Here is a 22,689-nt window from a genome sequence, read left to right as displayed (position 1 = left end):
TTGCTGAAAGCAGCCCAGAAAGGCCTGGGGTAGGCCAAAGGCCATGAGCAGTCTTTTCAGTTTACCTCCACATACGTTAAAAATACTGTCCGGCGCGTGTGCTATGTGGTGAAGGCACCACTTCAGATAACCCTCAAGGTATAAAAATGAACTTGGGCACTTCCCTAGTGATCCCGAGGACCTGGAGCTTTCACTGCAGGGTCTGATCCCTGATCAGGGAACTAAAATCACATAAGTTGTGCAGCATGGCCAAATAAACAATAAAAATTAATTTCACCCATTCATTCATTGAAATATTTGAGCACAGTTAAAACAGGCACTTCCCCAGGGCTTGGGATAAAGCAAAGAACAAGAGAGATTATCCTGGCACTCCTTGAGCTTACTTTTTGATAGAGAGGGGTATAGGGAATGACCCAGTATATACTGGAAGACCACTAATGTTATAGACCAAAACAGGCAGTGGGATATGGTAGGGGGGCATACTAGATGGTGAAGACCTGATGAAAAATGTGACATTTAAGCAGATTTCATGATGGTGAAGGAACAAGCAAAGACTGATATCCAAGAGAAGAGAGTTTCACCAGAAAGAAAACAAAATGGAAAGGCTCCACAGTAGAAGCACAGCTGAACCAGCAAGGAGGTCACCATATGGTCAGCAGCTTCTTTAATACTCAATGGCATAAGACATTTGCCAATGCTTAGTTAGCATCTAAACGCTCAGTGTTTTCACCTAATTATTATTTTTTTTACTTTATTTTGCTTTACAATACTGTATTGGCTTTGCCATACATTGACATGAATCAGCCACGGGTGTACATGAGTTCACCTAATTATTAAAAAGGAAAACAAAAGATAAAACATGGTATCAACTAGTCCAAAACAAAAAAGATAACATGTGTAGTCTGCGTAACAGTACCTGATAAGAAGGAAACTAAAAAGCTAATTATTACTTAAAATAACAATAGTAATAAAAATAAAGTAGAGCTCTTCTACCTAAAGTGAGGGTGGATAACCTGCAAGCTTAAACACTTGCCACCATCCTTTCTATAAGCCACAGAACTTCAGGACACAGTTTACATGGCATACAACCACAGAGAAGACTCAGAGCTCCAGCTGAGAAGGCACACACGCAACAAACCTACCTTGTCTGAAGTTGCGATTAATGGCTGTGCTCTAAATTATGTTGCTCTGAAGTGCTAATGAAATGTGTTAAAGCTCAATGAAAATCAGAACACATTTGAATAATAAGCATCCCTTTATTTGCTGACGCATTACAAAAACCGATTACATTAGCAACAAAAAGTGTTTTCTTGAGTTGAAGTCAGAGGCAGTTACTCCCCAAAATGTTAAGTAAAACAGTGTACAACATCAGTATTAAAATGTTAAATTTTACATTGTCTTTACCACTTTTGATCTTCTGAACAATTTTATTGAGCAAAATAAGGTAAAAGATTACATGTTTATTTTATCTTCAGGAATGTAAAGGTCTAATTATTCAAACAGTTTTTATTATAAAACTAAACTCTGAAGGTGTCTACAGAGTTGGCTTTTTTCTCTCTTTAAATCAGTAGTCTAACAAGGATTAGAAAAGACAAAACTCTGTTCAGTGTTTCTGACAAAGTAGAAAGGGTGAAAACATAAATAAGGCTTTAATTTGGCAAAATATAATACAATGCCTTCTGTTATCCTTGAATGAACAGCTTCCCAATTACTTCACTCTGCAAAAGATCAGAAAGAAACAAATTCATTTTAAAACAAAGAAACAAAAGATAATCAGAAGACATCTGTCAAACACCAAAGGTACATATTCCATTTGATCTAGCATGGCCCTTTCAACTAAAATCAGAACAATCAATACTAATGGTAATCAAAAATAAGAGAAAAATCTCAGGATTCAGAAGTTTTCAGATGGATCTTAAAATCAGTTCAGTTCAGTTCAGTCGCTCAGTCGTGTCCGACTCTTTGTGACCGCATGAATCGCAGCACGCCAGGCCTCCCTGTCCATCACCAACTCCCGGAGTTCACTCAGACTCATGTCCATCGAGTCAGTGATGCCATCCAGCCATCTCATCCTCGGTCGTCCCCTTCCTCTCCTGCCCCCAATCCCTCCCAGCATCAGAGTCTTTTCCAATGAGTCAACTCTTCGCATGAGGTGGCCAAAGTACTGGAGTTTCAGCTTTAGCATCATTCCTTCCAAAGAAATCCCGATGTGAGCCAAAACCTCAGACCAAATTGAGAATAACGTAGGGATTTTGAACTCTACTTAGAAAACATTTAAGTAAACAACACTGGGAATCCATTTGTATTACTGCTCCACTCAAGAGACTATAAAGCTAATAAGATGAATCAACAGCACTGAAAAGAGACTGAAATTTAGAACTTTCCACCCACGAATAAGTAATTTAAGTTTTAGAGATTTTCTAAGGCCTTTTGAAGCTTTCCAAGTCAGATAAAATGACCAAAGAAATTAAACTTCAAAGGCATTAAAAAAACTAAAAGGTGCAACATGTGAAGTTTGACTGGATCCTGGTTTGGAAAAAAGTAACTAAAAAGATCATGAAAAACACTGGGCTGGAAGAAGCACAAGCTGGAATCAAGATTGCCGGGAGAAATATCAATAACCTCAGATATGCAGATGACACCACCCTTATGGCAGAAAGTGAAGAAGAACTAAAAAGCTTCTTGATGAAAGTGAAAGTGGAGAGTGAAAAAGTTGGCTTAAAGCTCAACATTCAGAAAACAAAGATCATAGCATCTGGTCCCATCACTTCATGGGAAATAGATGGGGAAACAGTGGAAACAGTGTCAGACTTTATTTTTAGGGGCTCCAAAATCACTGCAGATGGCGACTGCAGCCATGAAATTAAAAGACTCCTTGGAAGAAAAAGTTATGACCAACCTAGATGGCATATTCAAAAGAGACGTTACTTTGCCGACTAAGGTCCGCCTAGTCAAGGCTATGGTTTTTCCTGTGGTCATGTATCGATGTGAAAGTTGGACTGTGAAGAAGGCTGAGTGCCGAAGAATTGATGCTTTTGAAGCGTGGTATCGGAGAAGACTCTTGAGAGTCCCTTGGACTGCAAGGAGATCCAACCAGTCCATTCTGAAGGAGATCAGCCCTGGGATTTCTTTGGAAGGAATGATGCTAAGGCTGAAACTCCAGTACTTTGGCCACCTCATGCAAAGAGTTGACTCATTGGAAAAGACTCTGATGCTGGGAGGGATTGGGGGCAGGAGGAGAAGGGGACGACAGAGGATGAGGTGGCTGGATGGCATCACTGATTCGATGGACGTGAGTCTGAGTGAACTCCGGGAGTTGGTAATGGACAGGGAGGCCTGGCGTGCTGCGATTCATGGGGTTGCAAAGAGTTGGACACGACTGAGCGACTGAACTGAACTGAACTAAAAAGATATTTCAGGTATAAGTAGAGACACCTGAATATGCGCTTAAAAAAGGGGTGATATTATAGAATTGCTGTTTTTGTGATTTTGGATGTGACAGTGATACTGCAGATTTATAAGAGAATATCTTTGTTCCTGACATGCATACTTAAGTGCTTAGCGATAAAAGATCATGTTATCTGAAAGTTACTTTCTAATGGTTTAATAGCAATAAAATATGTATACAAAAATAAAAAGATGAAGCAGTTGAAGGGTGACTGAGTGTTATATATTCTTTCAACTTTTCACTATGCATGAAATTTTTCAAAAAGTTGAGGTGAAAAGAAGCAATCAGAAAGTTAAAAGTAATCACTGGCTATCACATACTATAATTGAAGCAAGATTAACAGCCGATCAGACAGTCTACGTAGGCCACTGGTACACATTAAACTAAGAAATGCTGTGTAAACACATTACAGAAAATGAAGAGCCACATGACAATCACGTGTAAAGTATAGAAATGGAAGCTAAGTCTTTATCTGAAACATTAACTCTCATACTTCAATACACCAAAAAAGAACTTTTTTCTTTCAGAAACAAAAGACAATTGTATCATTTAAAAATCTATTTGTTAAAGGGAGTAAGGACGGCACATATATAACAAACACATAAACAAAATTTCACCTTTTTCCTGGATACCTTAAAAGTCTCTCCGATTCACCACTGACAAACTAAATATCAACCTCAGGAAAAAGCCAGGACTGAAGGAAGAAACTAAAAGAGGCTGGCAAGAGAGGGTTAGATGGAATGAGGAGAAAAGAAAGCAATGACAACAAGGATCAGAATACACAGTGCTTGAAGTAGGGAAGAGAAAAGTTCAGATTAAGAGCACAGGGCCTCGGCTCAGACCACCTTGATTTAAATCCTAGCTCAACTAGTTCTAGCTATGTAACTTTGGGCAATTTACAGAACCCCTTTGGCTCTCTTGTAAAATGGGAATTATAATATAATAAAGGATTATTATTAACAATCCCTACCTGGGTGTTCTTTGGAAGGAATGATACTAAAGCTGAAACTACAGTATTTTGGCCACCTCATGCAAAGAGTTGACTCATTGGAAAAGACTCTGATGCTGGGAGGGATTGGGGGCAGGAGGAGAAGGGGACGACAGAGGATGAGATGGTTGGATGGCATCACCGACTCGATGGACGTGAGTCTGAGTGAACTCCAGGAGTTGGTGATGGACAGGGAGGCCTGGCGTGCTGCGGTTCATGGGGTCGCAAAGAGTCGGACACGACTGAGCAACTGAATTGAACTGAACTGAACCTATCTACTGCACTGGGTTGCTGTGAATATTTAAATGAATGACCACACGTTAGAAGCATGTTCATTCTCAGAGGAACACTTACAAAGTGTTAGCTCTTAAAACCATCATCCTTCTTCCACGATTCCACAAACAGGTTCCAGGTAAGGGATCCTGGGTGTTTTGGTCTCAATATTTGTCTCCCTCTCCCTCAAAATTCCTATGCTAAGAATCTAACCCTCATGGTAATGGTATTTGGAAATGGGGCCTTTAGGAGACTCCACTCATGAATGGGATTGATACCCTTATAAAAAGAACCCCCGAGAGCTCCACTGCCCCTCTTGCCAGGTGAGGACAGAAAAGAAGATGGCCATCTTTAACCAGCTAGTGGGTCTCATCTGACAGAATCTACTGGCGCCTTGATCTGAGACTCCCCCAGCCTTCAAAACTGTGGAAAAATAAATCTCAGCTGCTTAAGCCAGTATATAAGATTTTTGTTATAGCAGCCAAACAAAGAAACTAGGGTAATAAAGTTTTCTGGTGTAGTCAGATATACATTTGGAACACTTAGAAACCAGGCAAATATGCAATATAAGAAAAAGTAGCTATCCAAAAACAAAAAAAAATTATACTACAGAATACTAGTGTTACCAGTCCAAAGCTATAAAAAACAATTACTTTAAAAAGCATGGGGGAGGGACGTCCCTGGTGGTCCAGTGGTTAAGAATTCGCCTTCTACTTCAGGGGACACAGGTTCAATCCCTGGTCTGGGAACTAAGATACCACATGCTGCAGAGCAGCTAAGCCCATGTCCGCAATTAGACAGAAGTCAGAGGTCTGCAACTGAGACCCAACACAGTCATTAAATAAATATACATATCTTTTTAAAAGGCATGGGGGAATGGTAGCCTTCTTTTTGGAGAGGTGGTGGGGTGGGGAGAGAAGAGTAGGAGATGAGTAGGCAGATCTCCAAGAGAAAAGAAAGGTTAATGTTTTCCAAATTAAGGATACAAGATAAATATACCTACCCCTACAATTCACAGAAATGCTAAGTTCTGTGTATTAGGATTTAGGAAACTAAATTACTATATATTATTTCTCTCATTTTTGCCTTTTAAAAACAGCTTTTCCCATACTGAAAATGTACAGCACTACCTTAAACAATTCATATGTATTTGAAATACATACTAAGAAGAAGTAAGATTCCTGGTGGGAATGTAAATTGGTTCAGCTGATACGGAAAACAGTACGGAGGTTCTTCAAAAAACTAAAGAGTCAACATGTTATTGCTGTTGTTTAGTTGCTAAGTTATGTCCGACTCTGCAACGCAACAGACTATAGCCCACCAGGCTCCTCTGTCCATTTCCCAGGCAAGAACTTCATGGCAAATAGATGGGGAAACAGTGGGAACAGTGGCTGACTTTATTTCTTTGGGCTCCAAAATCACTGCAGATGATGACTGCAGCCATGAAATTAAAAGACGTTTACTCCTTGGAAGGAAAGTTATGACCAACCTAGATAGCATATGAAAATGCAGAGACATTAGTTTGCCAACAAAGGTCCGTCTAGTCAAGGCTATGGTTTTTCCAGTAGTCATTATGGATGTGAGAGTTGGACCATAAAGAAAGCTGGGCGTGGAAGAATTGATGCTTTTCAACTGTGGTGTTGGAGAAGACTCTTAAGAGCACCTTGGACTGCAAGAAGATCCAACCAGTCCATCCTAAAGGAGATCAGTCCTGGGTTTCACTGGAAGGACTGATGTTGAAGCTGAAACTCCAATACTTTGGCCACCTGATGCGAAGAGTTGACTCACTGGAAAAGACCCTGATGCTGGGAAAGATTGGGGGCAGGAGGAGAAGGGGACGACAGAGGATGAGATGGTTGGATGGCATCACCAACTCAGTGGACATGGGTTTGGGTAGACTCTGGGAGTTGGTGATGGACAGGGAGGCCTGGCATGCTATGGTTCATGGGGTCTTAAAGAGTTGGACACGACTGAGTGACTGAACTGAATTTAATGGAAAAGATATTAGAATGTGTGTGTGTGTGTGCGCGCGCATGCATGCTGTATACCATAAATTAAAACAAGATTGTAAATTAACTGTACTTCAATGTTTAAAAAAGTAATAAACTATACCTAAATAAAATAGGGGGAAAAAAGAGAAGATTCTTGACATCAGACATTAACCTATAAATTCTGATGATTAAGAAATTTGTATTTCTAATTTAATCATCCGGTAGTATTGATAGTTTTAAAAGAGTTAACAAGAGGGAGTATACATTGAGCAAAAATGATAGCTGAAGTTAAAAAACTAGGGCTAACACAAACATTTAAAAGGCATAAAGAAAAGCTGTGGGAACCAAGGGATCCCTACAGAGGGGTAATCATTGTCAATGCTGGATAGAACCTATGCAAGGAGAGTTCTCAAGTGCTAGTGGACCTCTAAATTCATACAATCCATCTAACTTGCATGATACACTACTGATCACTCAACCGCCCTTTCACTTCCCAAAAGTGGACTTATGTTCACCAGCTGACAAAAGAATGCTGAGTTATCACTTAGATAAGCTTCCTGCTAAACAACAGTTCAGTTTCAGTTGTGTTGCCAGGGTATATGCATTTCTTTTAACAAATTACACACTGTAATTTTATAAACCAGGAAGAAAAAAATCTGAAAAATAAAAGTGTTATTATTGATGATCAGTGTAAGGCTCAAATTTTGTATGATTAAGACCAAAATGGAAACAGGCAGGCAAGCCAAAATGGTTCAGACCACATGTCTGAGAAAAAAAAAGAAGATAATAACTAGAGAATACTTTTGAGATGCTAGTGAGATATTATTGACAAGGCTTAAAGGAAAAGGGTAACAGGACAGCTTATAATTTTGCAGGTTCTCAGAAATGAAACCCTTCTATGGACTGACCTCACCATATTTAGAATTCATAACTATTTGCAGTATCTTGTATGCAAAAGAAAATCCTGTATCAGCTCCAGCAATTAGGCAATGACAAAGAATGACAGGTCATTTCATCCAGTTCCTGGAACAGCAGAAAAAGAAGCCTTTCTCCAGAGCAGAGAGGAGCAAGTAAAGAAGTAGATACTGTGAGGATAGTTACTTCTTTTAAAAATTTTTAAGCAGTGAAATTAAAAAAAAAAAACCTAGGATGGTATCCTGAGGCATAAAGTTAAAATAAGATATTTGAGCATGTTTTCAAGACTAAACAGAAGCAGTACGTGGAGAAGAAAACAGGACTGAAGATGTGGGAAGGAAAGCTGCCCTGGGACATAGGAAGCAAGGTTATTTTCTCAGTTAGGGGAGGGTGGTAAAGCGGTAGAAGTTTAACTCTGCACAACTGAGAAGTCAGCTTACCAAGGATAAAAGACTGAGATATAATTCTTGTTGTTGACAAGTTAGAAGAATGAATTGAGTTTACGTGCCAAGTCTCCTTAGCGGTAACTGACCTGAAATAGCAGTTTAAAGAAGAGTATGTACTAAGGCAGGCAAGAGGACAATCAATCTACAAGTGAGATAGAATGCCCCTGGAATCAAGACGGAGGTCCCTCCCAACTTTTTCAGGGCACCCAACCTATGCTGGGGCTTCCCTGGGGGCTCAGTTGGTAAAGAAACCACCTGCAATGCAGAAGACCTGGGTTTGATCCCTGGGTTGGGAAGATTCCCTGGAGAAAGGAACAGCTACAAAATGGTATTCTGGCTTGCAGAATTCCATGGATTGTATAGTTCATGGGATCACAAAGATTCGGACATGATTGAGCGACTTTCACTAACCTATCCTGAGGACTTTGCATAAGCTAAGAGTTTGAGTGCTGAAACGGAGAATTCAGTGTAAGTTGCCCCGTGGCATTGCACAGGCCACTCCACTGATCTCCAGGACAGCATGCTTATTATAGAACAAACAGCTTCAAAAGAATACCTAAAGTATTCAGTGCATACCAGAACATCTTAATTACCAAAGGCATTGTGATTTAAGTCATTCTTAAAACAGGTAAAACCCAGGAACCAACAATGAATTCATCAACACGCATTCTCAGGTCATATGGGCAAAAAATTTCATAACATAGTTTGGCTAATGATGGTTTATTTATCTTCAGCTAAGACTCTCACTTCAAGAATTAAAAAATGTATTTCTTTGATTACCCATAAGCAACCTTAAATAAAACCCAGCTTCCAATGTAAATTGTGATGACAATTTTTCAGTTCAGCATCTTATGTGAAAGGTCAAAGAAGAAAAGTATTTCTATATGAAAATATTAATTCAAAAGGGTATATACACGGCTCTGTTCATTGCAGCATTATTCACAATAGCCAAGATTTATAGAAACAACCTAAGTGTCCACTAATGAATGAATGGATAGAGAAGGTAAACACACACACACACACACACACACACACACACACACACACACACACAAAATGAATTACTACTCAGCCATAAAAAAAGAAGGAAATACTGCCATTTGCAACAACATGGTTAGAACTTGGAAGTATTATGCTAAATAAACTAAGTTAGAGAAAGACAAATAACATGATTTCACTAGTATATAGAATCTAAAGAAAACCAAAAAAAACAGACAAAATAAGACAAAACAAAAACTCACAAAACGGAACAGCTTAGTGGCTACCAGAAGGGAAGTGAGTTGGAGGGTGGGCAAAAGTGAAAAATGAGGTCAACTGTACGGTGACAGATGGTAACTAGTCTTGTGGTGATTATGACCTTGCAATGTATACAAGTATAATGCTATAATCATGAAACTTATATATACTTAAAAAAAAAAGGTATGCATTTTTTTAAAAAAGGTATGTATTTCCTTCTCTAAACTACAAGATCAAAGTATGCACAAGATGGAAAAAAAACTCAAAGAAAGCTAAAGTTGTCATTTGGAGGTTTTGAGAGAGATACAAAGCGAAAATCTCCACTATGGTAACAAGAGTTTCTATATTTATGGTAAATACACACTGTATTATACATTCACACACACTATGTCAATTATCCACAGACAGACAGCAATTCTTCGGTTATTCTTACCTAATACCTGATAGTGTTCTTTCTCCTTTGTGAGCTGTTGGTTTACTGCCTGAAGCAACTGTTGTAACTGTGTTACAGTCTGATTTAGACTTACAGACATTGTCTCCTTCTCAGAAGACTCCTAAGAAAAAGATTAAAGAGATGAAAAACCCTAAGCATAAGGAAAAGGCATTTGCAACCAAAAACAGAAAATATTTTTTTGTTGTTTTACACACAGATATAAAAAATCTGAAAGATGACATGAAAATTGACAATAAAAACCAACAGTATTTGCTACCTAGCAGTGCAGGTTAGTCTGCACCTAAGAAAGCTTAATGTTATATAAGTGTTGTCACTAGGCTACAATGGGAAAAATAAAGAATCTACGAATATCAGACAAAAACCTTTTTCTGCTTTCATAAAAAAATGTACAAAGAGCCAAAGGAGAATACACTCACAACAGAAAAATAACAAACATATATTGAGCTCTTACAAAATTTGAGGCACTGTTAGGTTACCCACTATTCTGAGTGTTTTATATAGTAACTCATTTATTCCCTTCAACAATCCTACAAAATACGTACTATTATCATTACCTTTTATGGAGCAACTAAAGCCCAGAGAGGCTAAAGAGTTCCCCCTAAGTCAACAGAATCAGGATTCAAGTGCAAGACACAGAGTGTACCGTCTTCAGTAGTATACCGTAATACCTCCCAACTCAAACCTAAACATTAACGTAATATCTCACCAAGCTTTAAAGTGAAAACAAACATTAATAAAAACACAGACTTTCAGATCAGATACCCCAAAGAAAAGATGACCTTGAGTTAAGAATGCAGCAAAATTGATGGAAGCACATTACAAAGGCATTTTTTCAGTCAGAGATGGATCTTGTACATTTTTCATTCTTCACATAATTTATAAAGTAACTAGCCCAGAGATCTGGAGCTAAAGAAAATGCATACCGTTTCTTGGGAAACATCACTATTCTCAATAACAGTAGTGTCTCCAGCAGCTTTTACTATTTTTGACTGGATAAGATCTAGTGACTGTTGAGCCTGTAAGGAAACCAATATAGAGCCTATCAATACTACAATTGATAGATAACTATACATATATATGAAAAAATTAGTGATTTCCTTATATATTTTGTATAAAACTAAAGCTCTTCTCACAATATAACATAAAAGTCAACCTGTTGAAGTTTTTTCTCCAAAATCAAATAGCTGTCTCCCCTACCAGATTATAAAAACACATGCTCACAAACAATGAAGAAAATGTATAAAGAAATTAAAAGCAGAAATAACCTCAGTGGTATCTAGGTTAGATCAAGATCATATTAGTGATATTAGTCTAGGCTGGCCAAATCTAGCCAAACTCTGTCTTTGTACAGTTTACAAGCTAAGAATGGTTTTTACATTTTTAGAGTCATGTTAGACAAAGAGCATGTGAAAGAGACTATAGGTGGGCAGTAAATCCTAAAACTTTTGAGTTTGTTGATTCCTGGTGTGAATCCCTCATCAGTGCGTATACGTCCTAATGGAAGATTGGTACAAAATGTTCTGTAAGTGGGCTTTTAACATACACATTACTTCATGAAAAATTTTGTTATCTTTTTACATGTCAATAAATATTTACATGCATTTCCAATCACGAGTTACACAATATTTCTATTATATAGATATGGGGCAGTTCACTATCAACTATTGTTGCCATTTTATGCCAAACAACATGGCATATCCATATCTTAGAGCACCTGTTTAATATCTTTAAAGCACCTTCTGAGAAAATAAATTGTTAGGCTATAGCTGCATGTTTTATTAGTTTGTCCAATATCGAACACTAAAATCAAGTATCAAAGTAAATTAGATTGCTCAGTCTTGACAATGTATTATATATACCTAAGTCAGAGCTCCAAAATTTTTTAAGTTCAATTTTCTCTACTGGCCACAACATCAAAGAAACATGAACCAACTCTAGAGTCCTAGACTTTTGCATAATAATTATAAGCTATAATCATATAGAACCAACAGAAATCTTCCCTTCAATCTTTCAGAAAGTGACATATTTGTTTTGCTGACTATATCTCCTATAAACACAATCATAGCTCGAAAGCAGCTCTGATAAAAGCATATACAAATTACACTATTAAAAATCTCAACAGAATTACAAATAACTTGTCAAACTAATGCAAAGAATAAAAAACGTAATCCTAAAGATCACCCATCTACATGAGATTAAGAGAAACATACTTTTACAAAGAAATAAAGGAATAAATTTCTGAAACAGCAGAGGTCTACACTTCTTTTAGATACATGAGGTGAGATGAGGTGAGGTGAAAGTCGCTCAGTCATGTCCGACTCCTTGCGACCCCATGGACTGTAGTCTGCTAGGCTCCTCTGCCCATGGAATTCTCCAGGCAAGAATACTGGAGTAGGTAGCCATTCCCTTCTCCAGGGGATCTTCCCAACCCAGGATTCAAACACAGGTCTCCCGCATTGCAAGGGGATTCTTTACCATTTGAACCACCAGGGAAGCATGAAGATCCAAAGAAATATACTTTGTAAATGACTATATAAGCAAATCCCAATAAAAAATATATAAATGTAACCAAATTTTTTAAGAGTAATATCAATTGAATTCAAAATGTAATCTGTATACAAAGCAATTAATTATATAAATATGATGAAAAGAAGTGAATTAAGAAAAATGGAAAAACAAGCCAAAAAGTCTAGTTCCAAATATGTAACTAGCAAACAGCTTAAATTTAAGAACAAATTAATGGGATGATGCAAAAGAATAAATCAAAGTTAGCAGTATGTCAGCTTAAGACTCAAAGTACAACACATTATAATGATACGGCATCTCCAGGACAAGCAGGGTCTCACCTTATGCAAGTCACCAGCTACTTTCTGCCTTTCACTTTGTTCAGTTCTAAGTTTTGCATGTGTTTCATTTAACTGTTTCTTTAACTGTAAAAATAAAGGAACACCACAATTAATTTAATTCACATCCTTCTTTGATTATGCTGAGATCCCTAGGACTGAAGAACGAATGAGAAAGAATGGGATCACTAACAGTTATTATGCACAGTGGATTAGCCAATATGCTGCACCAGATGTACAGAAAAGCTGTAAGCAGTGGAGATTCCAATCTGTAAAGCTAAACTTAAGAAAAGCTACAGAAACAAACTAGACTTTAGAAAACTGCAAATATAAAAGCAAAACCATAAAATTACAGTAGAGTATTACTATTTTAAGTACTGTTGTTCAGTCACTTAAGTCGTGTCCAAGTCTTTGGGACCCCATGGACTGCAGCACACCAGGCTCTCCTGTCCTTCACTATCCCCTTCACTAGCTCTGGGAGAAAGTGAATCAAGCTGTTTGAGCAACAGCTTGCTCAAACTCATGTCCATTGAGTGAATGATGCCATCCAACCATTTCATTCTCTGTCGGCCCCTTATCCTTCTGCCCTCCATCTTTCCCAGCATCACGGTCTTTTCCAATAAGTCGGCTCTTCACATCAAATGGCCAAAGTACTGGAGCTTCAGCTTCAACATCACTCCTTCCAATGAATATTCAGGACTGATTTCCTTTAGAATTGACTGGTTTGCTCTCCCTGCAGTCCAAGGGTCTTCTCCAACACCACAATTCAAAAGCATCAATTCTTAGCAGCGCTCAGCCTTCTTTATGGTCCAATTCTCACATCTATATATGACTACTGGAAAAACCATAGCTTTGACTATCTGGACCTTTGTTAGAAAAGTGATGTCTTTGGTTTTTAATACACTGTCTAGGTTTGTCACAGCTATTTTAAGTATTATTCACTATTCATAAAGCATTTTCATTCACATTTATTTCAAATTAAAAGGCAAGTAATAAAGTTTACTAATTGTTTAAAGGTTTTCTTAACCTATATAGTTAAGAATTATGTAATAGTTTTAAAAACACTGAACAGAATATGAAACCTTCAAAAATACAGTAAAATGAAATCTTCAAAAATTTAAATGTTGTTCATCCTTTAAGATGTCACTAGAGAGATGAGTGCAAGACCACAATGACTTAACTATACCAACAAGAAACATCTTAACATATACATCTCAGCCAACTTGTTGAAAGAGTTATAAAGCTGTATTAAACTCCAGCATCAATACATACTGCCTCTTCTCTCGGTAACTATTCTGAATAATTATGAATGAAGGAAATGGACTGACAAAAAATAACTTTTTAAATTAAACTCATCAAATTAATTGATTATGCCTCTTACCCATAAGCAAAGCATTCCAAACAGTTCTGGAAACCCCATAGGGGAAAATATAAGACACTGGCATTTCAAACATGTAGAAAAAATCAGTGCGTGCACGACATGCCATTTGCAAATTGATTTTGCAAACTTCAAAATGCTTCAGTTTCACTCCTTTATTTAACTCTGATTTCATACATCAGAGAGGTTATGCCTTTGGCCCAGGATCATACAATATATAAGCAAAAACAAAATTACTTTAATATATCTTAAAATGTGGAAGTTACCCTGAGCAAAAAACAAACAGAAAGATTAAAATGAAGACTGCAAACTCACGGCAAAAAAAAAATTCTAATACCGTTCAAAATGACCTTTTGACAGAAGGGTCAAAATATACAAAGAAAGCACCAGGCTAAATGGAGACTCAACATAATCCTTGGGTCTGAAGCTACTATTGGAGTCAGCCACCAAGCACCAAAGTTAAACATAAACTCTCCAACAACTGTAGTTAGAAATGGATTTTTTAAAACCACATTATAGGATAAAGCTGTAGCATACCACAGTACCAATCTGCGTAATATATAGCAAGTGTACCTAAAATTAATCTTACATTGCAGTGGAAATGATTCAATTCAGGTAAAATGAGGGTAAATTTTATTTTAAAACTAGAAAGGGGTGTGTGTATGGACAGGGGGTCACGGTGGGGACTTGACGTGTACATTTCATAGACAGCCCTACTCTGAAAATTGATTCCCATGGATCACTGCTGTAACACTGCTTAACATGAATGAGTTAAGAAATGTTCTTTGGTATACAGCAATACTAAAAAGAAAATTCCAAATTTGGCAGCACCAACTTATAGTAAGGAGATAATCAGCTTATTGCGATTGTACTAGAGTTCATTCAAGTACTTTTTAAAAATCTAGTAACATTTTTAATTTTTAAAAGTCACAGACAGACATAATGACTATTGCTTGAAACATACAATAAGATAGTCATGTTTATGTAACAAATAAGCCTGTCAATCAGTGTAAATTTCCAGAAAATTTAAGAATGGGAGTACAGTATACTCTATGCCTTTATACAACATTTAGCTAACTCTGAGACTGTAGTTTTAATATTATTATGCTCTGAATGATATGATGATGGTAAAGAATTCCATAAGCTTTGCCTTATATATAATGTATAGAAATGCCAGTTAAAATAAGAAGCTACATTTGGATCACTGCCCTTGAAAGAAGAGTATGTATCTTCCACCTTCAATAATCTCCTTCCATGTTAGAATATAAGAGGCCCAGTTAACTATGGTAACTCTGAGAAACTTTACAACGCAGCCAGTCTTTACACTGTTTGTTTAATGTCTTTATTCACTGAAAATAATGCTGTTGAAGAAATTTGGTTTTATAAAACACAGAAAACTTTTTTGAAAAAGAGTTGCAAGCCATACATGCCATTGTTAGGAGCTAAGAAAAGAAGGATCATCTTAGGAATCAAGAAAAGACAGACCATCTTGAATCATCAGAATATGAAGATTATCTTAAACTTTAAAAATGCCAAGCTAAGGGTGTTAGCAAGAAGAAAGGTTTGGATGGCTTCTCCACATGTCAACACAAGTGTTTTCAGAGCCTACTTGATACACAGTGGAGAACAAGCTTCTTACCAAATTTAGCTCTTCATTCTGTCTTACTGCTTCAGAATATGAATCATCAAGTTTTTTCTGCAATTCAGTCAACAGATCTTTCAGCTGCAATGAAGTTTAGAGTTTAAGATTGATCTCCTTATGATATCCCATGTTTGTTTGCTACTTGGAAGCTCTGCCACAAACAACTTACACTGAGATATTTTATCATTCTGTTATAAATTTAACTTCACCTGAGAAGCAAGGTTGAAAAAATTCTATTGTAAGTACCTCTCTGACTTCTGTAACATAGGTAGATCGTTCCATTTCTGCTTTCTCTAGTTCCATTTCCAAATGCTCTCGTTCTCTTCTCAGCTAGCAATGCAACAAAGAAGGAAAAGTTAAGAAACGTATTTAAGATACTTCCCTACAATGAAAAGTTACAATACTTACTGAATCCAAAACTATACCATCTCAATAAAGGTACAACAACCACATCATTAGATAAAACACAGCCTGTAACAGAACCCTTAATGCTAAAAATGAGGCCATAGGTTACAAATCAATCAATGAGGTAACATACATTTTCAGTATCTTTATTTTCTCTTCTTAACTGATCTAGCTCTTGCTCCAAAGATGTGAATGACAACTGCATCTGAAATGTGAAATAATTATAGGACCAAGTCAAACCACCAATGAATGATACAAAGGCTTTCCTATCTTGTAGAATTTTAATCAATTAGATACTTCAGAGATGTTTTTTGTTTTTTTGGAGGAGAAAGAGTGACTTTATTTCTTTGCCAGGCAAAGGGAGAAAACAGTAGGCTACTCCCTCAAAAACCATGTCCCCATAGGTTGTTTTTTTTTCCTTAATGTATCTCATTTAAAGCCATAACTTAATTTTAAAAGCCCTTAAAAATGAGAGTGTCACATATAACTTGATTTAAACTGTGATCAAAACCTACCTCATTTGTATGAGATTATATGAGGTCCAGCTAAAGTGCTTAATTTTTTAACAATTAACTGATAATCAGCTTCATCAATCCCCAAATGTATTATTACAGAATACCATCAAAAATCCTAGATTCTGCACAGGCTAGCCCAGGAAAACAAGTGAGCAAGAGATGGCACTCTTTACCACACCCAAGTACTACTATCCATTTTATATGAGCATTCAAGATACGAGATTTGGGCATCTTTGAAGATTATGAAACCACTTCCCTGATGGATATAGAGGGAAAACTATAAATAGAAGGAAACCTAAGACTACATTAACAACATTCAGGTCCCATGAACAGAAAAAGGACTTACTTTTTCTTAAATACTATATCATGAGTCACACATTAGTGTTTTAAAACATTGTGAACACCAAATTATTTGCCTTATGTTAGTGCACTGTGGTTCTTCAACACCACTTGACATTCTGTATCATTGCGGTGAAGGTGGGGGTGGGGGAGGAGCTCTTTAAAACAGTGTTTTTAAAACTCTTTAAAACACTGTATCATTGCTGGGGGATGCCTTTGAAATTCTGTGTTGGCCCCAGAGAGTTTCACCCTCAGTAAGCTATGGGTGAGGCCTAAAAACATTTCTAACAAGTTCCCATGTGATACTGATGCTGCTGATCCAGAACCTCCACATTGAGAACTGCCAGTCTGTTTGGATTTTGTTTTTTTTCAACAGTTCACACAACTCTTACTTATTTTTTTCCCTAAGCTTTCTTTAAATACCTGTTTAATAGTCTTCTGTGATTCATCAACCTTAACTTTCCATTTATTCTCTTCTTGCTCCACACTTCTCTGCAGCTTCTGTAAAATTCCTTCCTATGAACACAGTATAGTTGTTCTGAAAAACTCAAGTTCTACTACAAAAATAAACTACTTAAGCCACTAAGTAATAAATTAATAATTATTTTAAGATGTAGATTAAAAATCATTTCCTACTGTTTCTGCAAGGACGGATTTGTATTTTTCACACTCTAGTTGTAATAATGTGTGCATTTCATCAGCTTCTTTCAACTTGTGCTCCAAATCCTGCAAAGAATGATATAAATAAAAATTCTCTAGTTTTACCAGAAAGTTTTGTGCCTCAAATTTGTTTCTGTATTTATTGATTTATTAAGATAAATGGCTTCTGTTTTATCATTAATCACTACATTTCAACCTTCTCAAGTAGCAGCAAAATTCAATGACACTGTTAAGTCATTTGATTTTCCTAATAAAACTCCCAGTCTGGGACTTCTCTGGCAGTCCAGTGGTTAAGGCTCCATGCTTCCAATGCAGGGGACACAGGTTCGAACCCTGGCCAGGGAACTAAGATCTCACATGCCAGGAAAGAAAGTTTAGTCACTCAGTTGTGTCCGACTCTTTGTGACCCTAAGGACTGCAGCCTGCCAGGCTCCTCTGTCCATGGGATTCTCCAGGCAAGAATACTGGAGTGGGTTCCCATTCCCTTCTCCAGTGGATCTTCCCAACCTAGGGACTGAACCCAGATCTCCTACACTGCAGGCAGATTCTTCACTTTTCTGAGCCACCAGAGAAGCCAGGAGGAGTGGCCAAAAGATAAAACTTCTAGAATACGTTAATACAAAATATAATCATACAATTTTATATAAATAGGTTTGTCACTGTTTAGTGAGACAGTAAAATCAAAGCAGATCCTCATATGAAATAAAGTCACAATGCCACAGGGTTATATTCATGGCACTTGTGATACAAAAAAAATGAATCTCCCAAATTTTAGCAGTCAAGCATAAAAATGCATCTAGGCTCTGAACACTCCTGAATAGTGTATTTGAGGATATGTTAGTAAACCAGTCAGGTTCTACCTATTAACTGATCTTTACTTCCTGAACACAAACTAAAAAGAAAATCAGAGATAAATATTCAGTTTTATAAATGACTAAGATAATAGAGCTAAAGAAATGACAAACACCAGCTCTGTACACATATCAAATATGAGGAAGACAATAGCATTTGCACCAAAATGTACACAAAAGGAAATCACCTTATACTTTCTGAAAAGATCACTATTCTACTCATAATGTAGTTATTATCTTTCCCAAACTTAAAGACAAATTCTGATTTATTCTTTTTTTCTACATTTGTTTAAAATATACATACTTTACTTCTTGAACTAACCTTAACCTCCTCTGAACCTGAAGCTCCAGCCACACATTCTTTTGCCTTCTTTTCAAATCCATGCAACCATTCACTATAACTCTGTGGAGAAAAAAATCAAATAACTAATTTTAAAAAATACCTAAATGAAGTAAGTAAAAGAAAGGTAAATAACCAAATTGGAACATTATAAAAAGAAACCTACGTAGACAAACACCATCCCTGTGGAAATCTCAAAAAAGATTATAGTTGTTCAGTAAGTTGTACATGACCTGGTCTTGAAAATAAACACTAAAAATATGCCTGTGTACTATATTACCATCAAAATCAAATCTAAATTTATTTACCCTGTCCAAGGATATTTGCAAATAAATTCAGGCCATACAGGTAAGACGGGCTCAAACTAGCCTCTACCACTAACCAGTGCTGGGACTAATAGATTTAATCTTTAAGACAGAGAAAGCCTAGATTAAGCAATTTTTCAAACTTTTTTTTTTTTAGGAGATAGTTCCACAGAGATACACTAGTTAGAAGATTTCAGATTCTATGAAGGTGTTCCAGGCATTATGAAAATACTTGAAAATAAATATTATGAAACATTATAAACATCATAATGAGAAATAAGAATATACAAACATTTATGTGTTTAAAATCAACAAAAATTATATTTGTACTGTAAGGTTAGCTGAGGCAAACACAGGCATTCTTATAGTTTTAGTCATTATTCCAAATTTTAAAATAAATTATTCTATATTTTTTATGCTTCTTGTCTAAATTTTAAACTCTGATAAAGAGTGTTTGGTAGATACTTTAAAGCAAATTTCCTCTTAGGTCTTTTAGGTCTTTGAAAGTAAAAGTGAAAGTCACTCAGTCATGTCTGACTCTTTGCCATCCCATGGGCTATACAGTAAATGGAATTCTCCAGGCCAGAATACTGGAGTGGGTAGCCTTTCCCTCCTCCAGGGGATCTTCCCAACCCAGGGATCAAACCCAGGTCTCCCGTATTGCAAGCAGATTCTTTACCAGCTGAGCCACAAGGGAAGCCTTAATACTGGAGTTGGTAGCCTATCCCTTCTCCAGCGGATCTTCCCCACCCAGGAACCAAACTGGGGTCTCCTGCATTGCAGGCAGATTCTTTACCAACTGAGCTATCAGGGAAGCCCATTGATAGCTCTTTGGTTTAGTTTAATTCAAGATTAAAAAAAAACACACACACATGAAATTTCTATTAATTGCTCTAATTAAAAGCTTTACTTATGTGGCTGAATCAGGTTTCTCTATATTTCATCAAATAAAAATAAAAAACAAAGAAAATTGGATGCTGAGACCACCCTGTAGTGCAATATCCCATAGTACATATTAGTCATAAAAGCCTCTTCATTTAAAAAAAATTACATTTCCCTGTGGCTCAGTGGTAACGAATCCTCCTGTAATACAAGAGATGCAGGAGACGTGGGTTCAAATCCTGGGCTGGAGGAGGAACTGGCAAACCACTCCAGTATTCTTGCCTGAAAAATTCCATAAACAGAGGAGCCTGATGGGCTACAGTCTATGGGGTCGCAAGGAGTCAGACATGACTAAGCACAATCATAAATTTGATTGATGATGTAAAATCCTACTTAGCTTCAAATACTAAGATTCCATATAAATTAAATTCAGTTGAAAAATTGTTTAGACACTAAAAGTATATAAACTTCCCTTCAATCTCGCTCATATAGTTTAGATCTCTTCTATGTTGATTTTCTTAGCAAAAAAGCAATAGAAAACAGTTTATAAAAATTACTTCATGTATAAAAGCCCTTTTATATCTACTGACTATATTAATTCAATATTAAATTTAATTATTATTGCTTTATCTTAAGGTAAATAGTCTATTATCCATCATATCTCTAAAAACTTATATACTAGACTCTAAGTAGCACACAGAAACTTAATATATTTCTTAAATATAGACTACATGGAAAAGTATTCAACTTTTAACAAGTGGATGAACAGACACCAAATATAATCATCCATGTCTTACAGTGATTCATAAATATTTATAGTGTAAAAAAGGTTTGGTGGTTGTAAATGGGTAATATAGCTGTTAAGAAATAATTTGTTACATTAAAAAGAATTTTTTAATTCTGGTGATCTTATACATTCTTTAAAGAAGAGAAATATAAAGCATGAACTCTTCTGGCTCATAAAATACTATCAAACAAATCTCCCAATTTCATTATTTCATTAATGAAATATAGAATAGGAATACAGAAATAAAAATGACTTATGGCTACAAAGTAAAAAAAAAAATATGAAATATAGGAAGAACAACTCCTCCTAAACAGTCTCAATGTTTATAATGTATCTACTAGATTGTTTTTTTTCTGGCTAGCTCTTTTTATACTGGATAAATTTCTTCTGATAACTTTGAAAATTTAAAAAAAAAAAAAAACAGCACTGGAACTGACAATTTATCCATATTGCCAGAACAAGGTATTTCATCAATGCAACCAATTATCTATTAAGTGAGCAAACCTGAATATATCCTCAACAGTTACAATGAAAACAGAAGCATTTTTGCTTCTTCTGCAAATTAGACATAGAATATACATAGATAAAACCTAAGAGAGCAAGCAGCTAAACTCACACTGCACAGAGAACAGGTCATTAAGTTTACTTACATCACACCTGGCACCCAAAACCCTCTCCTTGGAGAAATATCCTGATTCAAAATTTGGGGCAGGAAATGCATATAAATTCAGGAACATCTTATCACACCACTAAGCAAAGAAGCTACCAAAGATTAGCAGTGCTGTGTCAAAAAGATTTGGTAGACTAAATAGGCTCCAAAGGGCCAAAGAAACACAGGCAAACATTGTTGTTGATTAGCTGCTAAGTCATGTCCATGTTCAACTTTTTGCGACCCCACGGTCAATAGACTCCTCTGTCAACAGAATTTTCCAGGCAAGAATACTAGAGTGGGTTGCCACTTCCTTCTCCAGAGGATCTTCCCAACCCAAGGATCGAACCCACATCTCCTGCACTGGCAGGCAGATACCTGATCACTGAGCCTTACGGCCCTCCTAATGGAAGTGCACAACACTGCTCATGAAATAGTCTTACCTCCACCCTGTCGCGCCCCTGAAGTGCTGAGTCTGAATCTAATCAGGCCTCCAATGGTCACCAATTTACGAGATACACAAGGACAGAGGAACATACTGACATTATAGGGATGCAGTCAGCTAAATCCAGACTGGGAAAATGAACTTGAAACCACTACATCATAAAAAAAAAAAAGTGGGAGAGAAGGTATGCTGACAAAAGGGGACCTGCGGAATAAAAAGGATCTAAGAGACATCTTAGATGTCTTAAAGTCACATGTTGACTTTATTTGAATCCTGACTAAAACCAACTACAATACATTGTTATTATTTCATTAAAATAGACTGTATCACAACTGAAGAAATCCAAGTATTGTAGATGTAGGATATAAGAAATTTTTTAAAAATATAATAGTAGTATTTTTTGAAGGAATCCTTATAATTTAGAAATATTCACTGATGAAATGCTCTGATGTTTGACTTCCTCCAAAATAAAACTGTCAGTATCAATGCATGTCATACAGGTAATTGTTAAGGTGAGATACGAGGTACATCAGGCTCATTATGCTATTCTCTCTACTTTTGACTGTATGTATAATTTTCCATTAAAAGAAAAAAAGACCTATATTATCATTTTAGAAAACTACATGAACACTCACTGGCTTTCTTTCTCTGCCCTAAAATATTCATTATATTCTCTGAATCAAGCAAACTTTTCTCTCCCATTTAAAACACATACAATCTCAAATAAAACAAGTTATTCCGAATCATCTTCAAGACTCTTGCTTAAAAAGTTAACAGATGATCAAAATCTTAAGTTTTGAAATAAAAAGAGCCTAGTTCTTAGTATTAAATACTTTTAAAAATAAAGTGCTCCTAAAATTAAGAAGGAATCACCTAAAATTAAGTTCTATTTTTAAT

At 36.4% G+C, this 22,689-nt stretch overlaps 1 protein-coding gene across 6 annotated transcripts in view; it reads right to left on the bottom strand.

Moving 5' to 3' along the window:
* Positions 1–1,236: 1,236 nt before the first annotated feature.
* KTN1 (kinectin 1) overlaps positions 1,237–22,689 on the bottom strand; it is an 80,511-nt gene continuing 59,058 nt past the window's right edge. For 3 of the 6 annotated variants that reach the window (XM_052646799.1, XM_052646801.1, XM_052646803.1), the window contains 10 exons: positions 18,707–18,787; positions 17,510–17,599; positions 17,297–17,389; positions 16,153–16,224; positions 15,861–15,944; positions 15,612–15,695; positions 12,598–12,681; positions 10,675–10,767; positions 9,731–9,851; positions 1,237–1,718 (listed from right to left, as the gene is read on the bottom strand). In XM_052646799.1, the coding sequence (XP_052502759.1) occupies positions 1,714–1,718; positions 9,731–9,851; positions 10,675–10,767; positions 12,598–12,681; positions 15,612–15,695; positions 15,861–15,944; positions 16,153–16,224; positions 17,297–17,389; positions 17,510–17,599; positions 18,707–18,787 (807 nt within the window). In that variant the 3' untranslated portion in view covers positions 1,237–1,713. The remainder of the gene's footprint in view (positions 1,719–9,730; positions 9,852–10,674; positions 10,768–12,597; positions 12,682–15,611; positions 15,696–15,860; positions 15,945–16,152; positions 16,225–17,296; positions 17,390–17,509; positions 17,600–18,706; positions 18,788–22,689) is intronic. The other 3 variants (XM_052646800.1, XM_052646804.1, XM_052646802.1) reach the window with 2 other exon arrangements.

The sequence above is a fragment of the Budorcas taxicolor genome, chromosome 10 (genome assembly GCF_023091745.1).
Source record: "Budorcas taxicolor isolate Tak-1 chromosome 10, Takin1.1, whole genome shotgun sequence".
NCBI lineage: Eukaryota > Metazoa > Chordata > Mammalia > Artiodactyla > Bovidae > Budorcas > Budorcas taxicolor.
Note: the sequence above shows the minus strand (reverse complement) of the source record. Positions and strands in the feature narration are given on the sequence as shown.